Source organism: Aptenodytes patagonicus, chromosome 20, assembly GCF_965638725.1.
Source record: "Aptenodytes patagonicus chromosome 20, bAptPat1.pri.cur, whole genome shotgun sequence".
In the NCBI taxonomy this organism is placed as follows: Eukaryota; Metazoa; Chordata; class Aves; order Sphenisciformes; family Spheniscidae; genus Aptenodytes; species Aptenodytes patagonicus.
The window spans coordinates 2,527,997-2,555,146 of NC_134968.1; the positions used below are offsets into that span (position 1 = coordinate 2,527,997).

The 27,150-nt window shown below is 44.8% G+C and overlaps 1 protein-coding gene across 1 annotated transcript in view; it reads right to left on the reverse strand.

The window, feature by feature from the left end:
* SKAP1 (src kinase associated phosphoprotein 1) overlaps positions 1-27,150 on the reverse strand; it is a 156,615-nt gene that overhangs the window by 121,886 nt on the left and 7,579 nt on the right. Inside the window, exons 3-4 of the mRNA XM_076356627.1 lie at positions 17,452-17,477; positions 3,104-3,220 (exon numbers count right to left, since the gene is read on the reverse strand). Of these exons, the coding sequence (XP_076212742.1) occupies positions 3,104-3,220; positions 17,452-17,477 (143 nt within the window). The remainder of the gene's footprint in view (positions 1-3,103; positions 3,221-17,451; positions 17,478-27,150) is intronic.

Here is a 27,150-nt window from a genome sequence, read left to right on the forward strand (position 1 = left end):
ACTGATAAAGCAATATCTAGAAGTGCTAAATATTAAGATGCGCAACTCCTACCCCTCAGGGCGTTGTGGTATCTACCTTACACTTCAGTAAAACTAAATGAACGAACACCGGGAAATTAAGTGATCTACCAGTTTAAAAGACAAAACATTTTTTTAAAAGTCTTCAAGTGGCCTGAGCAGAGTACATTACATGGGAAGTGTCTCCTAAGAAATACTTATCATTATAACAGTACTTAGTACTTCCACAGTGCTTCCCAGCCTCCCAGCACTGTACAAACATTAGCTTCTTAATCACTCATTAGGGACGATCCTATAGAGCTGGGCCATGCCTCATTGAGTAAAGTCATCCCCAACTCGCCGCTCAGTCCCTCTTGCTCCCTCCAGAGACAACTTTGAAGGTTCTCTCCGATTCCCACGAGAAGTTCAGGGCAAGCCAGGAAAAGTCTGTTCAAAATGAACAGCAGCGGCATTCCCTTGCCTCCAAACTCCCCCATTTTTCATCGCAAGGATAGGCAGAAGCGAGCGTCATCCCAGCCAGAGACCCGCTTCCATTAAAACCTTGAATTAATAAAGTTGGGAAATTCAGGAAGGCGGGAGATAGCAGCCTTTAACAGTGCTGTGGGCTTGCACCTAAGGACGTAACCTCTTGTTGTTGCAAAACAGGGCGAAGGAGGGATGGAAAAAAGCCACAGGAATGAGAAGTATGTTCCTACAACCGGCCAATTTATTCTTCTGGCCATAGCTAGATGGATTACCCCCATGCAACAGCCACCTGTGCTGCTCGAAAGGAGCAGCTCTCAGTCCATCGTGGCCCAGGCTCTGTACTAGCGCACAGGAGCAGGGTGCCTGTTCCGGGAACCTTGCCGGCTAAATGGAGAAGAGAGTGCGGAAGCAAAAAAGGGGCGCAGTAAAAGTGAAGGTTTGCACGCTCGGAGAAGCCAAGGCAAACTTTGGTCATGATGAAAATCAGTTCATGCAATCTTAAAACTTTCTACTTTTCCCACGAGGATGTTCTAATTCGGAAATCAAGATTGATTGACACACCCTTTAGCTTAATCCACTTCTCTGAAGTAACAATTTAAACTCTCAGGTGACTGACTTCATATTCATTAAAAAAAAAATCATTGTGCCTTCACCTTCTATACGGAAAAAAGTAAGCAAAGAAAACAAGCAAGAAAAAAAAAAAGTCCCCCAAGTAAACAAAAAAAAAAAATCTGATAGTAAGCCACCACAGAAATTCAAAAACCCAGAGGAAATCACAACCCCGATCCATATCCATCCCACTGGCAGATATCTAGAAAAATTCATTCTGATGACACCCCTACAAACCGTGGCAGGGCAAAGAAAAGGTTCCAAAATCCTGTGTTCAGCCTTTTTCCCCTTTATTATTACTGTTTCAGACTACCAACAGCCTGCACCCAATCAGCCAAAATTGCTCAACTTTCATCCAGAACGAACACACACAAAGTCAAGCCCACGATTTGCTGTTATTCAGCAAAGACTCTTACCAGCCTCCAAGAACTAACACCTCATTTTAATGTAACTGCTCTCGGTGCCAGCTTTTTTCCCTCCTTTTTGTAGGATGTAATTTTCCTGTGTTATCAATCTCCTCGCCATGCACCCCTTCGGGCATCCTTCCATCGAGCCTGGCATTTCATCTGCGTCTGAAAACTTCCAGTGGTGCCAAGTGTTTGCATACCTTGCAAGTGTTATGTCAAACTCTGCCCCTTAGAGCTGCCAAAACCCACCACTCAAAGTTAGCAAAGCAAATACCTCCTCAGACAAGCTTAATAAACACGCCAGGAGAAACCCTAGACTTCATAAAGACATTGCTCGCCTGACGAGGCCAAGCTTGAGGTCTTCAGCACCCTTTCATGTCCCATTTAGGCCAACATCCATTATCCCTGTCACACGTTCTCCATCCGCACTCTGCGTAAGTGCATCATATCTGAGCACACAGACTATTTAAAACAACCAATCCCAAACTCCACACCTCTTTTCATGCTGCAATTACTAGCTAACTATCAGACCAACCTTGACTCTAATCAGTCTAAACGAAGACATTTATTTTATGGCATAAATCAACACATACAGCAGATACGCCTGGCGTTTTGCACCACGCAAAGACGCTAACTTTGGTGCACATCAGCTCTTACGGCCTCGTCCCAAATAAATCCTCATTTCTTTGTATTCTTGACTGATGACTACTGATTCCTAACAAGAGTGGGAGTAGACATGAAAGAGCACATTGAGTAGAGAAAGGTGGAGAAGAGGAGGGTCCGAAGCAGAGAAAATGAAAGAGGAAGGACAAAGGTAAGAACGCATGGGGGAAAAGCGCAAGGGAAGTGGAAGAAGAGGAGGAAATAAGGTCTGCAGGAAGCAGTCAAGCCTTCACTAGGGCCCAAAGATAACGCCTGAGAAGATCAGAACAATCTCGGCACTGTAGGCTTCGATTTCAATAGTGTATCCCAAATCCATCACTCCTAAACCGCCACTCGCAAGCAGACGTGGGCATCGCAGCAACTCTTTGCCCAGAAAACCCCCATCTGACATTTAATGCTTTGGAAAGCGCCCTTGGCCTCGGACGCCAGCTCCCATCCACCGCTCGGCTGGAAAGAGCCCCAAATTCCCAAGCACTAGAAGGTACCACAAAAGGATCTCCGAAGCAAAGCACTTTAAAGAGGCCTAATTTTCAAAGGGTGGGGAGAGACAAGGTTTGAGAAGACACAGACCTTTTAAAGTGTGAGGCTGAGCACCCAAGAAGAAACGCACCCAAAAGTCACATGTTAACTTTGGGAAACACTAGCCGCCAGGTCAAATTCTGCTCTTTTCCATTACTGTTGTCAATTCAAAATAGAACAACCAACTCCAGTTTGCACCAAGATAATCAAGAAATACATTTAACTTAGCAATATTAAATTCAGGATCGCCGTAGCATTTTATGGTCATTGCTAAAACAGGTACCAGTTAACAAACAACAAAAAAACCCCGAAACACCTCCAGCGTCATAAGATGGATGAATGACAACAAGGAAGTCATACTAGATTGCACTTACCTCTCCATCTTCTTCACCCAAGGACTTCATAAAACATCAGTGACTTACCATCATCCTGGAAGTCTGATCGAAATGAAGCAGCAGCTATCAGGGAAGGAGCCAAACTCCAGCTCTGATTTTCATCAGAACTGTCCTGTCCAAAGCCAGCGTCGTGCTGATCCTCTCCTAGAAAGAGAAGGAGAGCCTGATTTTAGTGAAAAAGACTAGTTTCTAAATCCAAATCTTATTGCCTACACCGTGAGGTATGTTTCCTCCTGGTTCCCACCTTCCACTGAGGTTCTCTACAAAACCCAAAACCACTTTTGTGGGTTTACAGCCAGATTCATCATTTAGGGCCAAGGCGGCATATTCCTGCTGCAAGAACACTCATGCTGGATATGTACAGACTTCACACCTGGAGGGCATACAAGGAGGAGGCTGGAAATACCCCTCTTGGGACCAAACTACCAGAGCTATGTCCAATTCCTTGTTCTTGCCCTCGGTACGTGACCTCCGCATAAGTCATCCATCTGTAAAATGGAGGACTACGCTCCCTGCTTCACTAGAATGAAGCATCTTCCTATATTGTGAGAAAAAGCTTTGAGATCCTTAATTGAAAAGTGGCAGGGGAAAAAAAAGATTGACTCCCCATGACAGTCACATACAAATTAACACAGCAACGTGTCTGTGTGTGGAGGCAGGAGCTATTACCTCCCCATACTTGATGTTACATTGAATTTTTCCGTAAGCAGACATTTTGCTAGGGAATTTGCTACTGATACTGGATTTTATGCAGAAGGCACTTAGATATTACAGTGACAGACGTTCATATCAAATTTTAATATAAACGGAGTGCAGCTAGCCTACCTGCAGAAGAAAACACTACTCACCCTAAACAAAGCGAAAAAGTGGTCTTTCAAGCTTTTGCCTTACATTTCCTGAACACACACAGCCCAGCCTGCTGATAACGGAGGTAAAGACAGCTGCTTACTCATTCAACACACAACAAACAGCTCAAAAGGTGAGTTTTCAGCTGATGTTAATTGTGTTCAAACACTAAAACCAAGTTTTATCTCAGCAAACAGAGGAACTGTGCCCCACGGTTTAAATCAAGCACTGATGAAAGAGTACCAAGGCCTGGAACGGAGGGTTATAACGCTGTTCCTCCCACCAAGAAATACAGTGGAGACGCCATTAAGTCTCCAGCTGCAGAAAGACATGACACAATATTTTGGATGCGTTTTATTTTCAACATCCCAGGTTGCAACCTTCCCTTGCTTTCTCCGAGCGTGAAGCTCTCGGAGACCCCAGGCTCCTGCATTCAAGGGCACATTTTCAAGAAAACTTCAACTCTTCACCAAAAAGAACAGTCTGGCTGTGAAGAACGTAACGCACACAAGATTGTCCTTCCCACAGATCAGTTCCTTAAAAAACAAATCACACTGAGTGCCAGACGCCATGATAGTCTTGCTGATATTATAAGCTCAAAGGTCTTGAAAAACTGATTGAAGATCTGACTTGGAGATTTACCAAAGGCCTATGGGGGTCAATGACAGAACAGAGGGGTCCCTGGCAGCCCACCCTTTAAGCCATTACAACTTCCCTAACAGGGGAAGAGCCCACGAAGCAATCAAGTTCCCAGCTCTGTGCTCACTTGCTTCCAGCAGCCATCCCAGCACGCAGTGCGGCACATCAGATTCCAGAGAAAAAGGAAATTCAGAAAACAACTTTTCTCCTTTTGGGAGGTGCATCATTCGGCATCTGCATTACTAATCTCTCACGCCAAGAAGCAAGCTGCAGATCCCTGGCCCAAAAGGGCAGGCTCTGATCCCTCCTGCGGGATCAGACATCAGCAGAGCTTGGTACTGCAGTCGTCTTCCATCCAGAGACTACTTCTAAGTCATGAAGAGTAAGCAAAGCACGTTCCTCTATGCTACAACAAACTGAAATTCATGCATGCACCTCCACGAGAAAAAAAAAAAACACAAACAATTAGGGGTTAAAAAGCAGAGACTGAACCCCCCCGCTCCGCTGGCCAGACTCTGGGAAGCGGAGCGCATCCATGAGCACACCACTGACCGCCTGACCTCGGAGAAGTCATTTCAGTGCTTTGCTCAGTTGTGTGTGACAAGGGGATGTTTCTTCCCTGTTTTACTGTAGCACTTTGAGAGCCTCAAATAAAAAGGCTCTAAAAAGCCCATATAAAAAGCTGCTACCAAATAGCAACAGCTCAGTGGCGTAGGAAAACACAGCGTTCATTCTAATGAGGAGCCGTCCTCAGCGCCGTGCTGCAGCGTTGTGGGCTCGACTATCTGCAGTGATGTGAAGATGCCAGCATTATAAGACAGTTGCCAATAAGCCCGTTCCGCCCCTTAAAAAGAACATTTCTCTCCCAAACTGCACCGTATTCCAAACCGCACCGTATTAAACCCGGCTTTACAAACAAGCACCGAGGTAACAGGTGGTCCCCGATAATGAGATACAGGTGCAGGATTATTGCGATAACAAGCAAACCGTTTCTGGTTTCCGACTAGCAGGAGGCAGCGTGGCACGGCGCAGCCGCCGCGCCGGAGAGGCACGGCTCACGCATCCGTGCGTGGCTGCAGTAAACCATTTGGAACAAGAACAAGGGCCCAATCAGGAAAGTTACTTGCAAGAATAAGTCACTGGCTTTAACGGCAGGAGAAGCTGGTACAGACATCAACCGCGGGGAAGAATCAAGCCACGGGTCTCCGTTTCGGCAGAATAATTCCCAGGCATGAAATATCATGTAGGGGGGTTGTCGCCACAAACGTGCTTTCTTGCTGTCCCCATGCAGGAGTGGAAACTGGGGTTTCACGCGTTCGTGCAAGCTACTATAACCCACTCCAATATACCCAGGCTGCAGTATGTACATACATGTCTCATGCCAAGCACCGTAGGACTCCAAATTGTGTGAGCTGCTGCAATACAAAGCAATACAAACAAAGGCATTTTGTTTGGTTTAGTATTAGGGATGTTTTCAAACACTGCTTATAGTTTCAGTAACAAAAGATCAACAGAAACTCCGCACACGCAGCTACTTAAAACAAATCTTACTTCCTTTCCATTTGGATTTGCATTACGAGAACTTCTTGTGCTTTAATCCACTTCTCCATAAAGTTTATGGAGCAGCAACAGCTAGTTGAGTCCAAGCAGAAAAAATAACCAACAACTTGTCAGGGGCCAAGCTATTGTTCTGAACGAAGAAAAAACTCATTAGCTTTTAATGAAAACACAGGGAATAAAAACCAAATAGCACAGAACCCCGGCAAATAATTACTCTGCACCTGACGCAAAGCTGCTCTATCTTCCTACTCAAATCCTCAGCAAAATTCCCCAACTTATCGCTCTTTGGAGCATGAACAAAAGCAAGATTGACTCTAGGGGAAAGAGCAAGAGGTTTCTTGGGCTTACACCTCATCCAGGGGCTCCCCTGGCACTGTTTGGCTACCCCCAAGTGTGCTAAATACCCGGCTTTCTTGCTTCATGATAGTTGTGGCACAGGAAAAAAAAGAAAGAAATTACGCCATCTTTTAGCCATCTGACATTTTCTGCAGAAACAGTTTCTCGCACAGCAGCAGAAAGAGGGGCTTGAAGGCATTCTGTATAATTAACACAGATATTATGCTTTATACGTATCGACTCTGAGCAAATTGCAGAGGGGACGGCTTGTGTCTCTGGTGACGGGGGTGTCCCCAGCAGAAGAGGGGGTGGCAATTTAGAGCGCAGTGACTTTGGACAGCAGCGTCAGGCAGGTCGCATCAGTCACACCAGGTCCCTGCAGGACCCGCAGACATCGCACAGACCTGGCATCGGGCAGAGACGCAGCCTCTGGCAGACCCCCTGCGTTGGAGGAGGAAAAAAAATTACCAAGAGGAGAATGAAAAGAACCTAATGAAGCATTAACAGGGCTCCGAGCAAGCAGCACAAGCAGGACCTGCAGGAGAAAGAGTCACCACCATCAGGGAACACACTGTTGCTTCCTTCTCCACAACCTCAAGAGCACAAACGCGCTGCTCTCTGCAAGGAAGGGAATAATCTGAACCTACCCTTCCTCTTTGCTTTGGGGCTTGCAATGCTGGAGGGTGAAAATAAAAGTCCTGCCTCTGCTCTGGCAGAGTCGCAGGATCTGGCAGATGACAGGTCCTAGGACAAATGCTAGGAAAAAACCTCAGTTCAGGGTCTGGTTTTGCTACAATTCTGCTGCGCAGTGTCAGAACACGCCTCCATGCCCGTCTCCCCTTCTGCAGAAGTGGGAGAGGGACAGTTACCCTCTTTTAAGACTAAACCCTCTTACTGAGACCTCAAAAATCAAGTTCCCCAAGGCTGAAATTTTTTCCACACACGAACTGGCAAAGAAGTTTTCCTTTCTTTAAGCTGCAGTTTGCCTCTCGGGGGGGGGGGGGAGGAAAAAAAAAAGCTGAATTAACGCATCCTGGCACACACAGGAAGAGAAACAATCTAAATAGGTGAAAGGGCTTTGTAGTAGAAAAAAAATAATTCATCTCCAGTAGCTTGTTAAGGGAACTGCAATTAAGCTTACTTTGCATTCAGTGAAGGTCTTTATCTAGGTACCTAGAGTTTCATTAAGCATCTTTTTAGAGCATAAGAAAAATCAATACCAAGCGAGTTCCATTTACGCTTTTATGATAAGCTTGTTTATGCCAAAGCGGAAGTAAAATCCCCAACTCGAGTTAATATTCAAGGAAACGAAGTTCCTGCTTTAAAGTAATGATTCCTTAGTACCATACTACAAATAAAGGTCTCTGATCCAAATCCCATCTGCCTTCATGCTCGACAGTGTTAATATCTCTAGATTTTCAGGGACTAATTTAGCAGTAATGCATTTCCCAAAGCAGAGCCGTAAAAGTATTATCAATACTATGGTTTAATATCCCTTACTACAATCACTTGCTGAAATTATAGAGAATCACATGGAAACACATCAACAGAGACGCACCCACACAGTAAGTACTGCTCACATGTAAATATATTACAGTTTAGCTTTTATAATGTAGTTAAAGCTCTGTCAACATTGCTATTATAAATTATATACCTTTTTAAACACATTTATGTGCTAGAAAATGCATGATGGTTCTTTTTTGAACGCCTTAAAGGCTTCATCGGCTCCTAAGCGCCCATTTGGATCTGTGTGGTTAGCCCCTGTGATTAATATGTGAATAGCTGAGGTTTTGGTGGATGCAGATTTTCTGCACCTTCTTCACCCAGGCTACTGACTTCCTTACAGCGCCAGTGCCCGGGTAACGTGACATTCGCCTGAAAATCCCGTGTTTTCTATTGCACATCACTGTGATACGCACGCATGTCCGTCCTCCCCTCCCCGGGCCCTATCAACAACAGTGGTCTTATTAACAAACCACAGGAGAAATTCCTTTATCTACCCATCTCAGCGTTTATCCCGCTTAATAAATATTTTCTCGGCTGTGGAGATCATGCACAGAAGGGAAACAACTTCGTCCCTGTCCCACGAGGCAAACAAGGCCATGGCGAGAGCAGGACCCGTCTCTGCTTACGCTGTGCTTTATCAGCGGGACAGGTCTACCTCGCGGCAATAGGGTCAAAAGCAAAGTGAGGGACCTCCTCGCACGCAGGAGGAGCCGATTCATCATCATTTTGGAAATGTCGACCCAAACAGGTCTTGGCTGGCTGACAGGTGAATCCAGTCCAAGCCTCATTTTGTCCCCTCTGTATCCAGTTTTTTCCTAATTACACGTAGTAAAGCAAATTAATGGTCCACTAAAAACGCCACTTATGTTAAAAACCACCTAGAAAGCGGAAAGCTCTTTTGCAGAAGGCTCGCTGCTGCGGCGCTGGGGCTGCTGGTGGCGGATTTCGGGGATGCAATGATCCCGTGTGCCCAGCAGGTCGGGCTGCAGCGCGCAGCATCAGCCGGGGGATGCGCGGCCACCTCCAGACAGGCAGAAACCCGGCACCGCTGCCAGCCGGCACAGCCTTAACCCACCGACGGGCAGAGACAGGCGATAAACTTCCTGGGATTAATAAAATCCATCAGGCAGGAGCCGGGCAATGCAACGGCAGACTTCCTAAAGCACCGAGAGGGGAAAACAGCAGCTTTCTGGAGTGCAAGACCTACTCTGGTTGTCGAGGGGAAAAAGTCAAAGCCCTACAACGGGTCCAAGGATTTCATTACACCGAAAGGAATTCAAGTTTTGCAACTCTCTGCTTTGAGAGAATAAATCCAAAGGGGGCCGAGAAGCTCAGAGCAGGCTGGGGTTAAACTATTTTCTCCCCCTGTCACACGCCAAAGAAACCTCGTGATTATACAAAACAGAAAATAACCTGGAAGTTACTAATTCATAGATCTTTAATCTGACATGCAGATATTCAAAGCAAAGTCTTCCCACAGCTGATTATGTGTTTATTTCCAAAAAGGAAAAAAGCAAGCAACAACAATAGAAAACCCAAGTCCTACTGACACACCAAAAAGGCCACCCCACAAATGACATTCAAGAAGTTTGCAACTCGCAAGCCTTGTCCGAAAGAAGACTTTGGCAGGGCTGCTCTATGAGACAGCAAAGCTCCTTTCTCACGAATCCAAATAGCTGATGAGGCTGGGGGGGGCCTAGATATCCCCCCCAAACCCATGAAGACACAAAGAAGCTGCTGAGCTCACGCTGCATCTCTCCCATTACTCTGTATTTTCTAATCCCCTGCCAGCCCCTCGTGTCATTCCCCAGCTGAGCTCTCCTCTCCAGTTTTCTCTTCCTTTTCTCGCTGTGTGTTTGCTCTCTCCCTCCCTCCCCCTCTAACTTCCTCCCTCCAGCTCCTCTCTTGCAATCCTTGGCACCCTTTCAGTAAAGGCACTGCATATTCTGCCTCTCAAGTGGGCAGCAGCTACACAGAACAGCTGCCTGACGGGAAGCACAGCACATTTCAGCCTTGCTAGGAACAAGCCCAAAACCCAGCACAGCAGAAGATTCCCACGGGATGTAAACAAGTAAACAAGATTTATTCTTTCTTTTGTGACCCGGTAACACATCACTGAAATACAAAGCCCGTCCAGTGTGAGCAAAACCAGCCTAAAGCGACCAACAGTTTGTATTTCTGCCCACTAATAAATTATTCCTCCTGAGCCTCTTTGAAGAGAGAAGGTCTTCATTTGAAGGATGGGGATACTGAGGCAGAGGAAGATCACAAATCTGCACTTTGGTTCATCTTCTGAGGTACCAGCTCTGCTAGGAACACAGAAAAACAGTGTCTGCGCAGCCAGACCCCATGCTTGTGCAGCGCAGGAATTAACAAACAGTTCTGCAAATACAGTCTGGGATCTAAAAAAAAAAAAAAAAAAAAAAAAGATGTCAACACCATTGGTACCGAGAGGAAACGAGGAAACTACAGGCCAAATAGTTTTGAGTAACGTCCATTGCAGCATCAGTAGGTTCAGCATATTTTCTTAGCCGAAACCCTTCCAAGCGAACAAGGAATAAACAGAACTAACCCACGAGGGAACTGGAGTTTAGCGAGCATATTCCAATGACAAGACACAAGGAGGCTGTCTTGCCCGTATCTGCAGCAATTTTCACTGTTAAGAAAAAATAAGTACGGACGTTGAATGCAAAGCCAGGAGCGTACAGCAGAGCGCTAGGCACTCCAGGGACTGGAGAAGATGCCCATTAGGCATTTATGATAATGCAAAGGATGATTTTACAGTTGTGTTTCAGGATGGAATCTGACCGAAGGGCAGAATTACTACTTTGCGGGTTATTTGGATGGGGTTACTGCTCTACAAACCAAAGCAATGCAGAAGGCTTTGTGGGGAGAGGGGGGAAGAGAGACTCAAAACCCCAGATTTGAACCAGCTGAAGGCTTGCAAGACCCAGGAGTCGGGACCCAGCGCTGCGCTCCCAGCCCTGCTCCTGCTGAGCGAGGGCTGTGGATGCAGAGGGCACCGACTTCCCCACGCCCCAGTGAGGCTCAAAGGTATATACACAACAGGGCACTCCTTTTCCTAAGGGCTCCAAAACATCTTAATGGCCAAAACAGAGAATTTACACCCTTTTTCCCCCCATTTTTGTGGAGCAGGAGGGTCTATTACCCACTGTGAGAAAGCTCAGGTGATGGTATATGTGAACACTCTCGTACTCTATCCCCAGTGGGGCAATTTCTTGAACATTCTTCTGTTCTGCATGAGCACAGAGCAACGCTTGGGCTGCACGTTCATCTAAGCACATTACAATAACCCCTGAGATTTCTTTATAAAAAGAAAGCTGCAGCACATTCCTATTACGCAAAGAAGTTCAGAAAACACAGAGGGTTCATTTGAGAAGGCTCTCTATCTCCGAAGCTGCACATCAGGCAATTCAGACAATCTAATAATTAGAGTATTTTATTAACTGACCAAAGTGAGAGCAATAGAACTTGTTAATATTTAACTTACTGGGGCTCCCCAAACTGCTGTATATTTAGCATCTTTACTGACATTTTTATACCTTGCTCTTTACGGTGCATTGCTTTATTCTTAAGAGTCTGATGTGCTCTGAACTTCCCCAGGGAGGGAAGCACGGGACACCACTAAATGTGAACAAAGAGGGCAAGCTCTGCCCCAAGGTGTTACAATTCGGATGGGTTTCAAAGGACTGTGGGTGACGCAGTAACTTGAACACTTTGATTAATGAACTAGAGATCTCCAAGAAGCACCTAGTAATCCAAACCAGGAAACCTTCCTCAAGTTTGTAAGAAGTTTTAAATCAATGGGCTGGTTTAAGAAGAGTTCAAAAAGCCCCCCTCATTAACCTAATTCTTCTCGATAAAGGTCATGAAAGTTTTGACATTAACTGCAGAATAACCCAGCCAAACTGCTAGTTGCTGTTACCTGGTCTTCCAATCCCATTATAAATTCTGCAAGTTCTTCATTTGCTGGCTCCAAGTAAAGACTGATAACAGCAAACCCAGTTATGGGTTTTTTTTTTTAATCAAATGACATGTTTCTTCTTAGTGGCTTTTCCCTTCTCCTCCCCTCGTTTCACACAACGAACACACCCAAAGAGAAAAAAGCGCCTAACATTTTCAAGAAATGCAGAAAAGGCCTTTTGTATTTCCTTGTGCTCCAGCAATGTGAATTTCAACCAAGGGTAAGCCTCTCCTCCTCAATTACTGTGCGCTCACAACCAGCTCAACCTACTTCTGACCACTACAGAACCGCATTCAAGGCTGCTCGTTGGAGCAGTCCGGGTCGCGAGACTTCGTCCCAGCCCCATCTTGGGACAGGGCTGGACGTCAGCACACTCAAGTGCTCTGCCAAGCTCTCTTGTCCTCTCCAGCTGAAGGGTGCTGCACGGTCTGTTGCAGCCCTTGGCCTGGACTCCCAGGTTTTGAAAAGATTTTTAAGGCTTCATGGTAAGGGCAGGGGCTTGGTTTCTGGTTTGAAGACTCCAAATGCAATAGCAACAGTTTCAAAGTTACACATACCTCTCGATTTCTCTATGTATATATGTACATAAAAATGCAAATAGACCTCCACACAGCCCTTCCCAGAGCACAGACGCTTGCCTCCTACCTATGACATTTTTCCAAGCAGAGCGTTCTGTTTTCTCCTATAATCATTACTTGCCTCCAAAATTTGTGCACAATACCTTAGGTAGCAGAATAATTTATAAGCCCATGTAAAAGCAAAGCTGTGCAGCTGCTCAGAGTTTGCAAAACTATGAAACGGGAGGGATTTCAATGCAAAAAATACTGTCTCTACACAGATTAGTTTGCCCAGAATATAATACATACACAGAGGCAAAGAACTGCACGCTCTGAGCTGCAGGAAGCAAAGCTTCAGCGCTGATAAAGGGAGCTGTCAAAAGTGTTGATATTACAGCTTTTCTTTTTTAAGTTAAAGAACATATGCCTTTGTGTATATTTTATTTTTCATTAATTAACTCTGTTCCACACACCACCCAAACACATCTTGGACTTTAGAAGGCATTCTAACAAAAGTTTTTTTGTTTTCTTTTTGTCTCTATGTGTTATGACATTTCAAGGGTTGTAGCTGGCACTCGTGTTTATAAAGCAGGAGAATTCCACGCATGGCGATAGAATAGATATTTTAACAATATGTTACAAATATTGTCAATTCGATATTTTTTCCCTTGCGTTTTCAAACACATCATAAATCTAGACTAGGTTTCTGTGTATGAACCCTGCTTACCACTGAGCTGGAGACTCTTGGCATGAACGCAAAGAGGGTTTTTTATAAATAAAACTTAGTAAAATCACTATGCACTCCATTAATTCAGGAACACTCTGCCTCAGCTTCAAAGGGGATCTTTACAGTAAAGATGGTGTTTTTGCTGCTTTAATGATTTGCTACTTGTACTTGTCATAACTACATGAACCAAATATGCAATACCAGGGAGCAGCGGTTTAGGGAAATGCACAGTTCCGTCTCCCATCCAGCTCCGCTTCAGTTCAATTCAATAGATTTGAGGCTTTACATAGAAAAGCTACTTCATAAATCTAACACTTGAGGCCTTTGTATAATGCCAGTTAATGAAAGAAAACTGCACGCATGCCTCGGGTACATACATACCTCGTGCGCAGCTACGACATCCAAGCCCGAGAATAACCGGCGACCCGTGGAAGTGCTCTGCATCCGAGCCAAAGTAAGTAGGGCCGATAAAGGTAAAACGATACGCACTTCATCTAAATAGTATATGCTATGAGATAAGTGGCCTACTAAGACTTTCCACACTGTTACTTACTTAATCCTTTTACGGAACATGAAGGCTCCCGATTTCTAAGTCATGTTTTATCCCGGCTTGTCCCTTACCCCACCTCCCTGCCACACATTCATATTTATCGCTCCCGACTTCAGGAAGGCAACGTTTCCCGGGTTTAAGGCACAGAGCTGGGAGAAGCAGTAGATCTGGACCCAATTCCTGGACGCACCTGGAGATGCTCTGGTACCTCAAGCACATTTCTTGAGCCTCGGTTTTCCTAAACTTCATAAATGGGAACAACTATCCTCACTCCCACACGGGTTTTGACTACTTATGAGTATTTTAAGGAACATTACTATTCAGCAAATATGCACACAGCACTTCAGAGAAAACCATTTGGGATGAGTTTTTGATGAAAAAACAGAAGTGTTATCATAAGCTCAGTGAAAAATAAATCTGGGTTTTTTCCATCTATTTGGGATTGTTTTCTTCAACATAAAGTAAAAAGTCATTGCCTAGAACTGCATCCACTGCCAGGTTTTTTTAGTGTGAAAAAGTACGTGGAAGTTGAGTTCTCTGTGCAGTGCCGTGCTGAGGGGACACCCACCCAGCAGGAAGGTCCAGGTAGCCCACAGGAGGATTTGGAGGGACAGTTCTTCGTCAGCCCCAGGCTGCAGACCCCGACTGCCAGGGCAGAGCCACATTTTCTTCATCTCCGAAGGTCTGTGTCTTCAAGCAGAGCGTTAGAGTGACTTGTGCTCCTGAGTATCTCAAAATACTGTGTAGACATCAATGATTTAATCTAATTCGCTTCTACCAGTGGCCATATTGTCTTTTTACACTTGCCCATCTTTGCATGCCTTTTGGGTTTGGGAATGGAGAAGCTGAAACACACCAGCGACAGTAATTTAGTGCAAAGTCCCATTCCAGCAAAGCCAATTTGCAGCCTGACCCACAGCTCTCGTTTAGCCACACACACACACACACACCCCTTTTTCTTCTTTAATCCCCCCTTTTGCATTGCTTCCTGTCCCTCCTTTCTCCTCCCAAATACTCGTCCCTTTCCTCTCCTCCTATTTAATGCTGGATTCCCTTGCAGTACCCCAGAACGGCCTGTCGCCGCTCCCTCAGACCATTTGTTTCTTCTAAATCAAAGCTTGTTGCAGAACGCTTCCCCTGCACTGAACTGTGAGAAGGGGGAAACAGCAGAAAGGAACTGGGGGAGGGGGGCTACAAGTGACCCAGGTCCTCTCCAGATTTTCTTTGCCAACTTTCCTTAGCCCTCTTTCCACAAAGGGGAGGTTGCTGCAAGACAGCAAGGGCATGCATGCGTAAAATATATTAAGCGTATAAAATGCTTCTTCACACAGGCAGTCAGCCCTCCTCCAAAAGGAAATACGAGTCACCCCCCGGCTCTGTTCAAAGAGCACCTAAGGAACAAGGCAAAAAATAATCTGTTCAAAGAGCACCTAAGGAACAAGGCAAAAAATAATCTGCAGCTACACACCAGAGTCAACAACATGACTTGGTGCGTACGAATTGGGCACAGCAACTCATCCTGCGTCTTACGCTCCGTTCAGTTACATCTTTCTGAAACCGCACTGGTCTACCCAACTCATCCTCAAGACAAGACCCACGCTCCTGTGTCATACACATTTCTGTTTGCTGGGAGATATCGAGACCGATTGTATTAATTTCAGCCAATACTGGAAACCAACAGGTTGGGATAGCTAGAATCACTGAGGTTTTGGTCTTCCGAGGGATTTCGGCATGGCTCGGAGTTCAAGGAGCCTTTGCCAGATGTGGTCACAAGTTGTGTTTAAACCCCACCAGAAAAGCCGTTTACTAGATATTACAAAGAAAATCCCAAACCTTCTTAGAAGAAGCCTTTTCCTTCGCCACATCAGCCTGTTATTTAAGTGCACTGACAGGGCAGCTAGGCAGCTAATTTATGCCTGTTTTTTTGCAGTCCTCTTACCAAGATGTCCAGACATGTGGGATTTTTTTTTTCTTTTCTCTTTAAAACCAAGCCCCACGTTGTAGTTCTCTGGCTCTTTTCCATTCAGCAGGCACCAAGTTCTCATCACCACCTTTCCTTCCCCCAGCAAGGTACCACAACCTGGAGTTGATGCGCTCAAGGTGATGTCCGAGCCCATGGTTTAATTCCCAAGCTGTCTTGTTTCCTTAGTACGTTTTTTCAGAACAGTATTAGTTCAAGATGACATAGGGACACATTTGGAGATATCTACACACCTAAAGACCCAAACACTCATACAGTAAATCCCAGCAGTCATTTAAGCGAGCTAGGCACTTCATTTACAAATCTATACACAGTTCTACAAACCAATCTTCCTAATATTACTTAGGCTTCCAACTCTAAGAGAATAAAGACTATTTCAAAAGAACAAAAGCATCCCTCCTCCACCCTTTAAATTGTATGAACTTTCAAAATTAAAAAAAAAATCTAATTTTGAGCCCTTTTATGTGTTCTAATCCTCCCTCACTCTTTTTTTTTTTAATTTTGAACACAGCTGTCTGTTGTACTTTCTCAAATGATGCCAGATGCTGGGTTCATCAACCAAAGGCATGAAAACAATGGTTTGAAAGCAATTAGAAGCACCGAGGCTGCACCAAGGCTCATATTAAAATGTGATAACACTGTTCTAGTGGGAATTGCAACGCTGCTGCATTTCTGACATTTCTGTGCTGCCAGACAGACAGGATGTGCTGGAAGTGGGCCCTGATCGAGGAGGTAACATACTGGAATTTATTCCTGGAGTAAATGAAGGATTAGCTGAGTTGGAACACTCACAAGGATTTTTATTACGGCCCCAGCTCCCATCTTGTTTGAACACTGGCAGATCCTTCTGTCTGTGCTCACGTATCACAGCCGTTGTTTAAGAAAAAGGACGAACCCACCGAACCACACACCTTGGCTGTGCCCAATGCTCCAAATCAGGAATCAGAGCTGAGCTCTGCCGACGCGATACAGAGTCAAAGGAACTCCCGGTCAGCTCTGAGCAAATATATATCCATCAATCGCCCCGAATATGCAGAAGTACCCACTGACACGGCTTGTGACCTGCAGGCACCCTGGAAAGTTTAAATCATCACCCGCATTATTGCGGAAATGAAGATCAAAGTCACAATCAGAATCTCCCAGCTTGTTAACAGACATAACAAGAGATGGTCACGGTCCTGAAAAATTTACAGCCTGACCATTTGTCTACACCTGGAGGTTGATTCAGTTTCAAGTTCAGGTTAACATGAAGCAATGAGACTGGAGGAAACTTGCTGAAGGTTGCCCAACAGTCTTTGCTCCCAAGTCAATGGCCCATGGGAATATACTGCCCTTTCTGAACTTTAAGCCTCTTCTGGAGACAGAAATTTTGCAGAAAAATTTCCTGGGCTTGTCCAAGACAATACGCTTATGTCAGCACCACACAGTTTTGTATTACTTGCTCTCAAGGGTAAGGAGAAATGGACTTCTGCTGCTCAGAAAGAATCCTAACCCCAACTCCTGCTATAGCCCTCACCACAGCTTCGCCCCTTTCCACCCCTAAGAACTGCCACACACAGCTATATATTCAGTTTAAGCTCTTCTCCTCGTTGACTTTGCATAGAAAACACCACACGCGTCCAGCCCTTCCCTACTCCCCAAGCTCATAACAGTGAGAACTCACCCCTCCTTCCCCGGCTTGTACTCACCTCGGGGCAGAAATTCCAAGTGGTACCTAAAAGACCCAAAAAAAAAAAAAAAAAAAAAGACATAAGCATACATTATTTTCTTAATGATTTGTTCCAGCCTGACAAATAAGTGACAGATTAGAGAACGATGCCAGAAGTGCTGCCAGAAACCCAGCGAATGGTCAACACGCATTTTGTGCGAGAAGCTTCAAGAGGAATTGCGAGTCCTACAGATGCGAGCTGGCCCCTGCGACATCCTCCGCTACCCAAGGAACCTCCTTCATATCTCCTCCTCTTGAAAAGTGTCAAAGGCTCCCAAGTTCCCACCGTTAGAACAGGTCTCTTTCTCCAAACAAAGGCTTACATGACCTTTTGCTTTGCAGTCTTAAAGACCTTTAAAGGTCCCTTCCAACCCAAACTATTCTATGACTCTTTTCTTCACCTCATCTCACACCTTCCCTTACGGCAGCAGCATCACAGAGGGCAGTACGCACGCTGCCCACTTCTGGCCATGCCAAAAAAAAAAAAACCTCCTCCACGATTTCTTCATCTCTCACACTTTGAGAGCATCTTGGGTTGACATCTGAGTCATTTTAGTAAGGGAACAGCACTGGCGAGTTTTGGAAACAGATCAAGGACTGGGGATAAACCACAAAGTGACCCATTCACAGGCAAGATGTGTAACAAAGGGTTGGTCTATAGGCATTAGTGGCAAGAATCCAGTATGTGAAAATCCAATCAATTTGTTTCCTCGTTAAAAGCTTTCATGAAGAAAATGATTTAACACAAACATGCAAGCTACTGACACAGATTAATTAAAAAACAACAACAGAATTCTGATTAAGGGCATAATATTTGACTTGTTTGCTTTGGACAAAAAAAAAAACAAAACTGGGCACAGATAGAAGAAACTTTCCTGGGAGAACGGGCTCAGTGATAAATAACAGCCGTATTATACTAGAAAGAGCCATACCACTGTGCCTTGTAGCAAGAGAGGGCTGCAAATTTCTCTGGGCCTTTGGATGCTCTTGGCAGTGGTCCCCCATTTTTACGATGAGCTCTTTCCTATCCATCCTATGGCAGCTATATCTTATCTCTGAAGCCCAGAGAAGTGACACCACCTGTCCAAGGTCAGGGGAACCATCAGAGCAGCTCCATCCTTTTGTTTCCAATCAGTGTTAGCTGTTACTCAACAATTCAAACATTATTCGACATGTGATTTGAGAAGCCTCCCCTCCCTGGGCTCAACCTCTGCTCTGTGAAAGGAGAGGTACCCGCATTCCCCCGACCCCCCCAAGTCCAGCATCCCTGAGAGTTGAAATACTTTTGTCTCCTGAACAGACGACGACTGTGAGACAAGGACAGCAAAATCACTTCTTGTTTTGTGAACTTTTGTCTCTTGTGCTTGAGAGACTGTCCTAATCTCCCCTGAACATGCTTTAGTGATAACATTTACTGCACTAGGACCAAAATGATTTTCTGTCACTTCTAATTCCAGTTCAATAAAAGTATAAGAGCTTTGTTTCTAACCTCTGTCATTTTTAATACAGTAAAATGGTTTAAAAAAAATGTAAAATTGAGTTCCATTTCCTACTGGACCAGCAAGCCCATATTAGCTTCACTCTGATCAAATTTAAAAGGGGGAATACCAAAAAGATGCTTTGCCTTTTTTTTTTTAAAGCATAAGGAAACAGTCAAAAATTCTAATCTCATCAGATCAGGATGCGTCTTTAATCTCATGCTTTGATCATTTTCACTCTGGGAAGGCTTAAGCAGAGAATGAAAGTTAGTTTAAAATTTAATCAGGAGTGGGGGGAAGATGGTCTTATTCTTATGGAAGATGAAAGAGTAATGATCTAATTCCTTCATCTGCCACTGACTGCATGAAAGTCTTGAATAAATTACTTATCTTGAGAGCTTAAGAGGCACCCGCATGCGATGCCACAGTATTTTCAGTATGTTCACTTATAGGATTTCTTTCTTTCTTCCTGATGTTTTGTACGTGTCTAAGACAGGGTGAGGGGAAGCATGACCTTCAGCATCTGTGTTTCCCCCACCCCTTCCTGCAGGTAACTTCAGCTTTAGCTACTCCGCGAGTTATATTTTCACAATTTTCAGAGGTAGCCAGAATATTTTTTGTTGTTGTTGTTCCTGCATTACCCAAGAAATGCAATTATTTGGGCAAAACGCCCATTTTGCTGCAACAGCCTAGGCAGCAAACAGGGCTAGCTCAAATACATCTATAGCCATAAGCCACGTGCATGCTTATAGAGTGAGAATAAAGCATGTTTCTGTGCAGCAGAGGAGGAGGACCTTGGCTAGCAGAAGGTTAGTCATCTTGGGCCGTTCTCCAAACTGCAGAGCTTGAGGCCAATTCTGATTTTTGCTCCCGATTAAGACAGTACTAACTGACAAGCGTGTTACACCTTTAACACGCCCTGCCTGCGGGTGACAGGCAGTTACACAACGTTTCGTTCTTTAGCTTTGCAGGAGGTTTACCCTGAAAGTTACAGTCCAATAATTTCTCACAGCAAGTAATATTTTTAAAAAAATTGTAACTGCTCCATACACACTGCCTGGCTCAAGGGGGGGATGTAAGTTAGAAACCAGAGGCCTAATCCTTATTCCACGGCATCTTTATTTTGGAGGTTACGTACCTTGGGATCGGGTTTGACATTTTCATCCTTAATCGGCAATTTTCAGATCTCACAAACACCAAGAGTAAAAGCTTCTCATTCGTTTCCTTAACCAGAAGGTTTGGGAATAGGCGATATATTTGGTCATGTCTTAACTGTTCCTTTTAAGCACTTTATTAAAAAAAGCTCCTATCCACCAGCTGTGGGTGGAATCCCCCAAGAAGAGAACCAGTTAAGGCAAAGCATAGCAAAGAGTTTTCAGCCAAATAGGAAGGTCCAATTTACAGAAGACCTTAAGAAAGTAGAGGGAGATGAGGGGGGAAACTCTTGCCAAACGATTAACTAGCTTCAGCCAAACGAGCTCACAAAGGAATCTATTGAGAATTTTGATGCGATATGTAAAGCGAGGAACTAACCCAAAAATATTTGATTTCCATTGCAAAGCCAATGAACGAGCGTTGCACTGCCGATACTTAAAGAAAAGACACCCTATAAGTATTTCCCCCTCATCGTTCGCGACGAACCACCCACCTCTCTCGCCTTATCAGTGCGTATTCGGGCCAGACAGGGAAGAAGTCACAGATTTGTTCTATTGAAAACACAAACTGTTTCTCATGATCGTATAGCCTTTGAGGTTACGCACTCAACAAGTAAACATCAGAGGGGCTCGCTTTTCTGGAAATGTTTATGTTCTTTGCTCCTGAAAAACATACAGGTCCCAGTTCTAATTCATCGGCCTCCTAGTAGCAGTGTCTCCAACTGGACCCAATCAAAACTGCAACTCAACTGTGTACGCAGATCTCAGAGGGTGAATTACCATGAGAAAGAGTGGAAGAAAGTGCCGTTGTCACGTTGGAAAGGGAAACTGAGTCACAGAGCAGGCAGGTTTACCAGAAAGCCTCGTTCCCAACAGGAACGCGCTGTCCTTACAGTCTTGAGCCAGAGCTAAGGTTTCTCAGTGGCTGGTCTGTAAGGACCAGAGCCTTCTGCTGCCTCCCACAGAGCCAGGACTTGGTCTTCAGAACTGAAAGATGCTTCCAGGACACATCAGGACCTTGATCACAGATCTTATCTGTGCACTAGTTTATAACAGAAGCAAGATTGGAAGCAATCCCAAAAACATCAGTTAGGCGCTTGTCAGGTTTGAAAACAAGTTCTCCAAATCCTACCCGTCCGACCCATCCTGTATGACGGATTCACTTTCAACAAAGTAGAGTTTGCTTTTCACAGCTCTTTTACTCAAAAGCAGTCACCTGAGGACAGGGAGGCTGCCAGGCCCGACCAAGCAGGACTCCATTCCTTGCAGATACAGGACTACCAGCAAAGAAGTTACTTCAACACTCCTATCAGCTCAGCAGCAGTGTTTAAACCAGGGAAACCCAGAAATATCCCTTCTTGTTCCAAAAGGAAGGGCAGATTAAGCCCTGGAATATGCAAGGATGAAATTCCCCCCTGGGTCAGTATTATTCCTGCCACGCTAGGTCTAGATTTGCCCTTTGGTATGAGCGCAAGACTTGTGTTTTCTCGGAGCACCAAGATAATTTGTTTTTACGCCTCCATTTCCAACATTTACACAAAACTCAAGCAGCAGGCCTCTAGTCCTCTGTTGCGTGGGGGGGTGGGGGGTGGGGGTGTCACAAGCCCCATCAATGCACAGAAATCCAGTAAAATACACGATTAACACCCTCCCTCCCCCCATCCACAGCTTGAGTTTGCTGACCAGCATCCACTGCTTGCAGCAAATCCCAGAGCTGAAGGAGTCAAACCAGATCCACTTGGGGCTAGAAGCAAAAATTACTGTCTGAAATCTTATGGTCTGTATTATGCAGGGGGGTCAAACTTGATGGTTATAATGGTCTCTTTGTAGCTCTAGAGTCTATAAAAGTCTAAACCCCACTTTCCTCTCAGACTCAATTGCAGCAGGAACCATAAAATAAAGACAGGTTTCAATCAAATTTCCTGTATTTTCCTGTCCAATTAAGAACACTAATATCACCACAGATGTTATATTATATATTTCAAGACAGCCTAATTTGTTTGGTGCACAGTATTCGTTGGTTTTTAATGTTTGCAAAAATTTTTTTTTTTTTTAAATCAATGCTGTACAAGATTTCAAGCAGGGAAAAAAAAAAAAGAGATGAAAATGGGATTGGGGAGCTCACCATTAGCAGTCGGTTACAAACCACTTCAAATGCATTTCTCTGTTAAATGTTACAGAAGCAGCAGCAGCAGCTATGCAAAGACTCTGGTTACACAATTTCAATCATTTACAGTCCTCAGGTTTCAGATTAACAATGCATTCACAAGGAAATGGATGGGGAAACAGGGGTAATTTTATCGGCTGGAATGGAAAATGATGCAAATTACTGAAAGGAGTCTAACCCAGAAGGCACCAAACTGCATTACTGGCTGAGTGAATGGCCACATTCACCCCAGGTATAAAAGCAGGTAGAATATGATAACAGCTGAATTGAATTTGTGCCCCTGCCACCCCATACATTAACACAGAATTCCTTCCTCAGCACTCCCCAAAAGGAGGGGGGGGGGGGAAATCCCCTACCGAGATTACAGAATAAATTGGGAACATCCTAACAGAAACTTTACCAGACTTGAAAAAGAAATAATCACCACAGTCAGCATTAAACTTGACTGTTGAAAACTACAGGAATGCCTGTGCTCACACACACCCAGGGGCAGATGTACCAGTGCAGGGTGGTGAGAGGCTTCAGATCTCCGTTAACAGCAGCTGGTGCAGCGCACACTTACGTGTCCCCAAGCCAGTGCTCCCCCCGACCCCGAGCAGGACCACATCTCCCCTGCACAAAGGGGGGAAAAAAAAAAAACCAAACTTGAGGAGCTCATTTTTAGGATAGAAAATGCAAATCCAAAAACTGCTAAGTACTTCTGAAGTGACGGGGACTTGCTTTTATTTTTTGCAGGACAAATCTGTATTTAATGGCCAAAGTAAGCGTGAATGAAATCCTGCTCAGCAAGATCGTTTCCTTGCTGAGCAAATAAATTTCAGCTCTCTGAAGAACACGAAGGAGGAGAACAGCACTTTGCCTAATTAAGGACAATGTGGTGGGGCTACAGTCCAGCCCTGGCATTAATGTGCTGAGCTCAATTATCTGCCCATCAGGTCACATTTTTAAATTCCTTTTTATCTTGGTATCACACGTTATTCAGCATAATGAGTTTAATATTGGTAGGAATTACAGGCAGTGCATTTACACTAATGAAGCAAAATTACCCTGAAATTGCATTTTCTTTTATTTCAATCTTAAAACTTTAAAATAAGGTTGAAATTTGAAGTAATAAATGTAGTTAATATGGTTAGAAGTTTATTAAAACAGGCCAAACACACTGCTTTAGACGAAATTTTGGATGTATTTCCATTAGTGAACCTTTCACAATCCTACTGTAATACCTTGCCACAGAAAGGATCAAGTTCAACCTGATAATTAGGCGAAGTTCCCCTGGTGTTGAAGTATCTACAGTTCAGCTACGCTTGTAAACCAATATAACAAGCAGCTCATTGGTTTGTGGCAGCATGCATGAACCACGTGCTACATCAGCTTGCCGAGATTCATAGCACAACCCCAAGGATGCCCAAACTAGAGGCAGTCACACCGTGTTGTCTTTACCCTTACACTTCCATTTGGGGTCAAACCATCCTGTTTCAGCTCCAGCAGCAAGTGGAGGTTTTCTTATTGACAGTAACGCTGTCGGGGCCAGCTGTGGCAAAGCACCCAGCAGGAACCTAAGTTTGCTCCCCAAAAACAAGTATTTCTGCAGCTCAGATTGAAACAGAGTATGGAAACATATACCCAGGCACCGGGAGCATCTCAGACCCCCTCCGTATTCTGCATCTTTGCACCAAGGGTGAGCAATTTCTAAGCTCAGAGGCTGTAGTTATTTTTCTGAACCTCAGTGTTACGAACAAGGCTGACGGTGGCCGAGCCCAGCCTCCGGTTGAAGATGCAGGACAGCTACGGTGTTTCACTCCAAAATTAGACATTTAAACCTCATCCCAGACTTACATTAGAGACCTAAATCACTCAGCCAGGCAGGGAGCACACGTCTGCTGCCCAGGCTGGGAAGCCAAACATGCTGCCAGCCACAGCACTCTTGCATTTGTGTCACTGCACACAAATACCAGCGCAGCACTACGGTGACTGGGGGGGGGTCCAGGAAAGACCTTGGCTTCTGCAGGCTCTCTTTAGCAGGCCAGGACATCACCTGGAGATGCCTCTCATGCGAGAAGTTTTCTTGCCGAGTTAAAAGACCACGTGCAGACTTTTCCTCACTGATAGCACAGTAGCAGCGTTGGGAATATTGCCATAAACTTTAAGGAAGATTAGACAATGAGGCAGTAAAATGAGGTTTTGGGGCTTGTTATCGAGAAGTGAAGAGCCTGGTCTACGCTGGAGCTCCTGCTGCTGGTAGGAATGTCAAAAAATGGTCCTGTGTATTAGTTATGAGTAGCAGGATTGGGCCTCAGGTTGACATCAGTGTTTTAGTCACAGCGGAGCAAATTAAAGGTAGAGTTTCAGTGTCTATTTTGGATTTCCTAGTGGGTGTATGCAAGAAACTCAACGTTAATTAAGCCCCTTTCTCTTCATTTCTGCTTTGATATACAACAGGTCTGCCTTGCCCTCCTTTTAGCACTATTACATTTCACCTCAGGGGAAAAACAAAAATACTAAGAATTTGTTTCCATCAATGCAAACTTGCCTTCCTACCGGGAGTTTAAATGACTAGCTGACTCCAAGGAGATGGAGGAACTATTTATCTCCATATTTTTAAATAAATCCCATTCTCCCCATCTCACCCCCTGCCATTGTAACTGCTCTAGAAATGTCGAAATGCTGAGGTGAGGTCATTTAACAGCAAGAAGACTTTTTTTTTTGTTACTGCTCTTGCCAAAGGACAAGAATGGGCTTGTGTTCCTGAGCGGAGTCATGTATCCGATTCATCCCAGGTGTCGGACATCTGCTCCTAGCTCTGCAGCCGGCTTTGTTAGGACACAAGAAACAGCAGCGACGTCCCCAAGGAACAACTTGAAACAAACCCTCGGCACCAACGGACCTAAAACAGAAGCCACTCACAACCTTTGGGGCTTCTGGAAGACAAGCAAAACTCTGTCCCAGCACCACATCCTCCACCTACCCTCCCCCAAACCAAAGCTGCTTTTCAAGCAGTTTTTATCCATTACAAACACTTTGTTTTTCTGTTCAGGACTAGAGCAGAGTCCTCAGCCTACGGTCAGGACACAGGTAACTGTACATGTTACTGTGCTGCGAGATCCTCATCCCTCATACAGATAATTCCTGGGGACCAAGCCACCAGTTGTGTTCTGTGGCTTGTTTTCCTGGATGCCATGCAAAGCTATCAAGGAAAGCAATTAAAAAAAAAAAAGAGATTAGCAACAAAACCAAAGAGATTATTAGGAAAAAAATTGCCAGGCCAGGATTTACATATAAGACATTAGAAAGTGGAATAGGATTTGAGCTAGTAGGGAGAAAGAAAAAAAAGAAAGGAGAGAACTGTTTCAACACAACAGTGCACTTTAAATAATCAAATGAATTCTGAAAGTAAAACGGTACAGGGACTCATAACTCAGCCGTATGGTGACAGCCTCCCCACAGCCACCGCCTGCAACGCCTCCGACACGGCTCCTCGAGCAAAAATACCCCAGGCTGCCTTGGAAAAAAATTATAACCTGCAAACACAATCCACTCCCTACCTACCGCACTTCTTGCGGCAAGACAGGAACAATATATCCTCACAGGTAGCACATGGAGACATAAAGCCCAACCACTTGTTCACATTATAGTCATCAGTGAACCTCCTGGCGAGGGAATGTTATGAGGCCATGGGGAGAGCAGCGATATAAAGACCTGACGGCCAAGTTACAGGAACAGTTATTGAGACTGGCTCAGGATAATCACACTAGATGAAGCTCTTCCCTTCCAGAGACACATGTGTCTCTCCCCAGTAGTTGAGCAGTTTACTTATGTCCATTACGAACCCAAATAATGAAACCCTACGCGCCGTGTTGTGTTTCACCCTGCAGAGGTGAAACGCAGAGAGCGGGGCTGCTCGGGGGAGGCAGGCGCTTCCTGAAGACGAAAGCTGATGATTTCCTGAACACCCGCCGCAAAAGCCACAGGAAGCTCCCCGAAGAGACAAACCCGCGCCTCGTCCCCAAGAGCAAGACCTGCTTAGATCCTTTCAAATAAAAAGATACAGTCATCGTTACAGTAATCTCCCACCACAAATCATTGCGTTAATGGCTCAGGTCAGAACAAGGACATCTGTATGCTCTGTTCCTCTCACCCTTTCCAAATGCCACCGAGCAATAAAACACAAGTAGGAAATCAGCAGTGCCCTGTAGTCTTTGCTCAAGGGTCTCACTTTCCCCTCCAGAAGTACCTGCAATTTATTTCAATAAGCAACAGGACTGAGGCCCACATCTGAACCTGAGCATCCAGGAGGAATTTGCATATCACCTCTCCTCCTGATGCAAAGGGTTGCTTTACCAAGTCTCCTGCTTTTTTGAGATGACTTTGTTCTAAAAGCTTTATCCCAGATTGTATTCTTAGGCTGAGAAATAGCTAAGAGCCAAGGCCGAGTTCTGCATCACAGCATCGGTGTTTTCCCCAGGACCCTAAAGGCTGCTCCTTCTTGAGCAAGTCACCAAAACCACACACAACCTCTGGGAAGCCAGAGGTCCACGGGACGACGGTCATAGCAGCATCTTCCCCTGCTGCTCAAGCACCGTTCACAGCTCTAACGGCACACAAAGATAGACCACTTACTTCAGGAAGCAAGAACAATCCAGTATTTCCAAGTTTGCCAAGTGCTTCACACATTTATCAAGTTCCATGCTATTTCCAATTCATTAAAAACAGACCTAGAGTTGCATTATATGAAGATAAGGAGTTGTCACTTTTAAAGTTGCATGCGCTCAGGACAGTTGGAAAAAAGCTTGACTTGATGTCTGAATACTTTAGGTTCAGAATTCTGCTTACTTAACTCTTTCCATTCAAGATCAATACCTGCGAATGAGTGGGAATTTTTC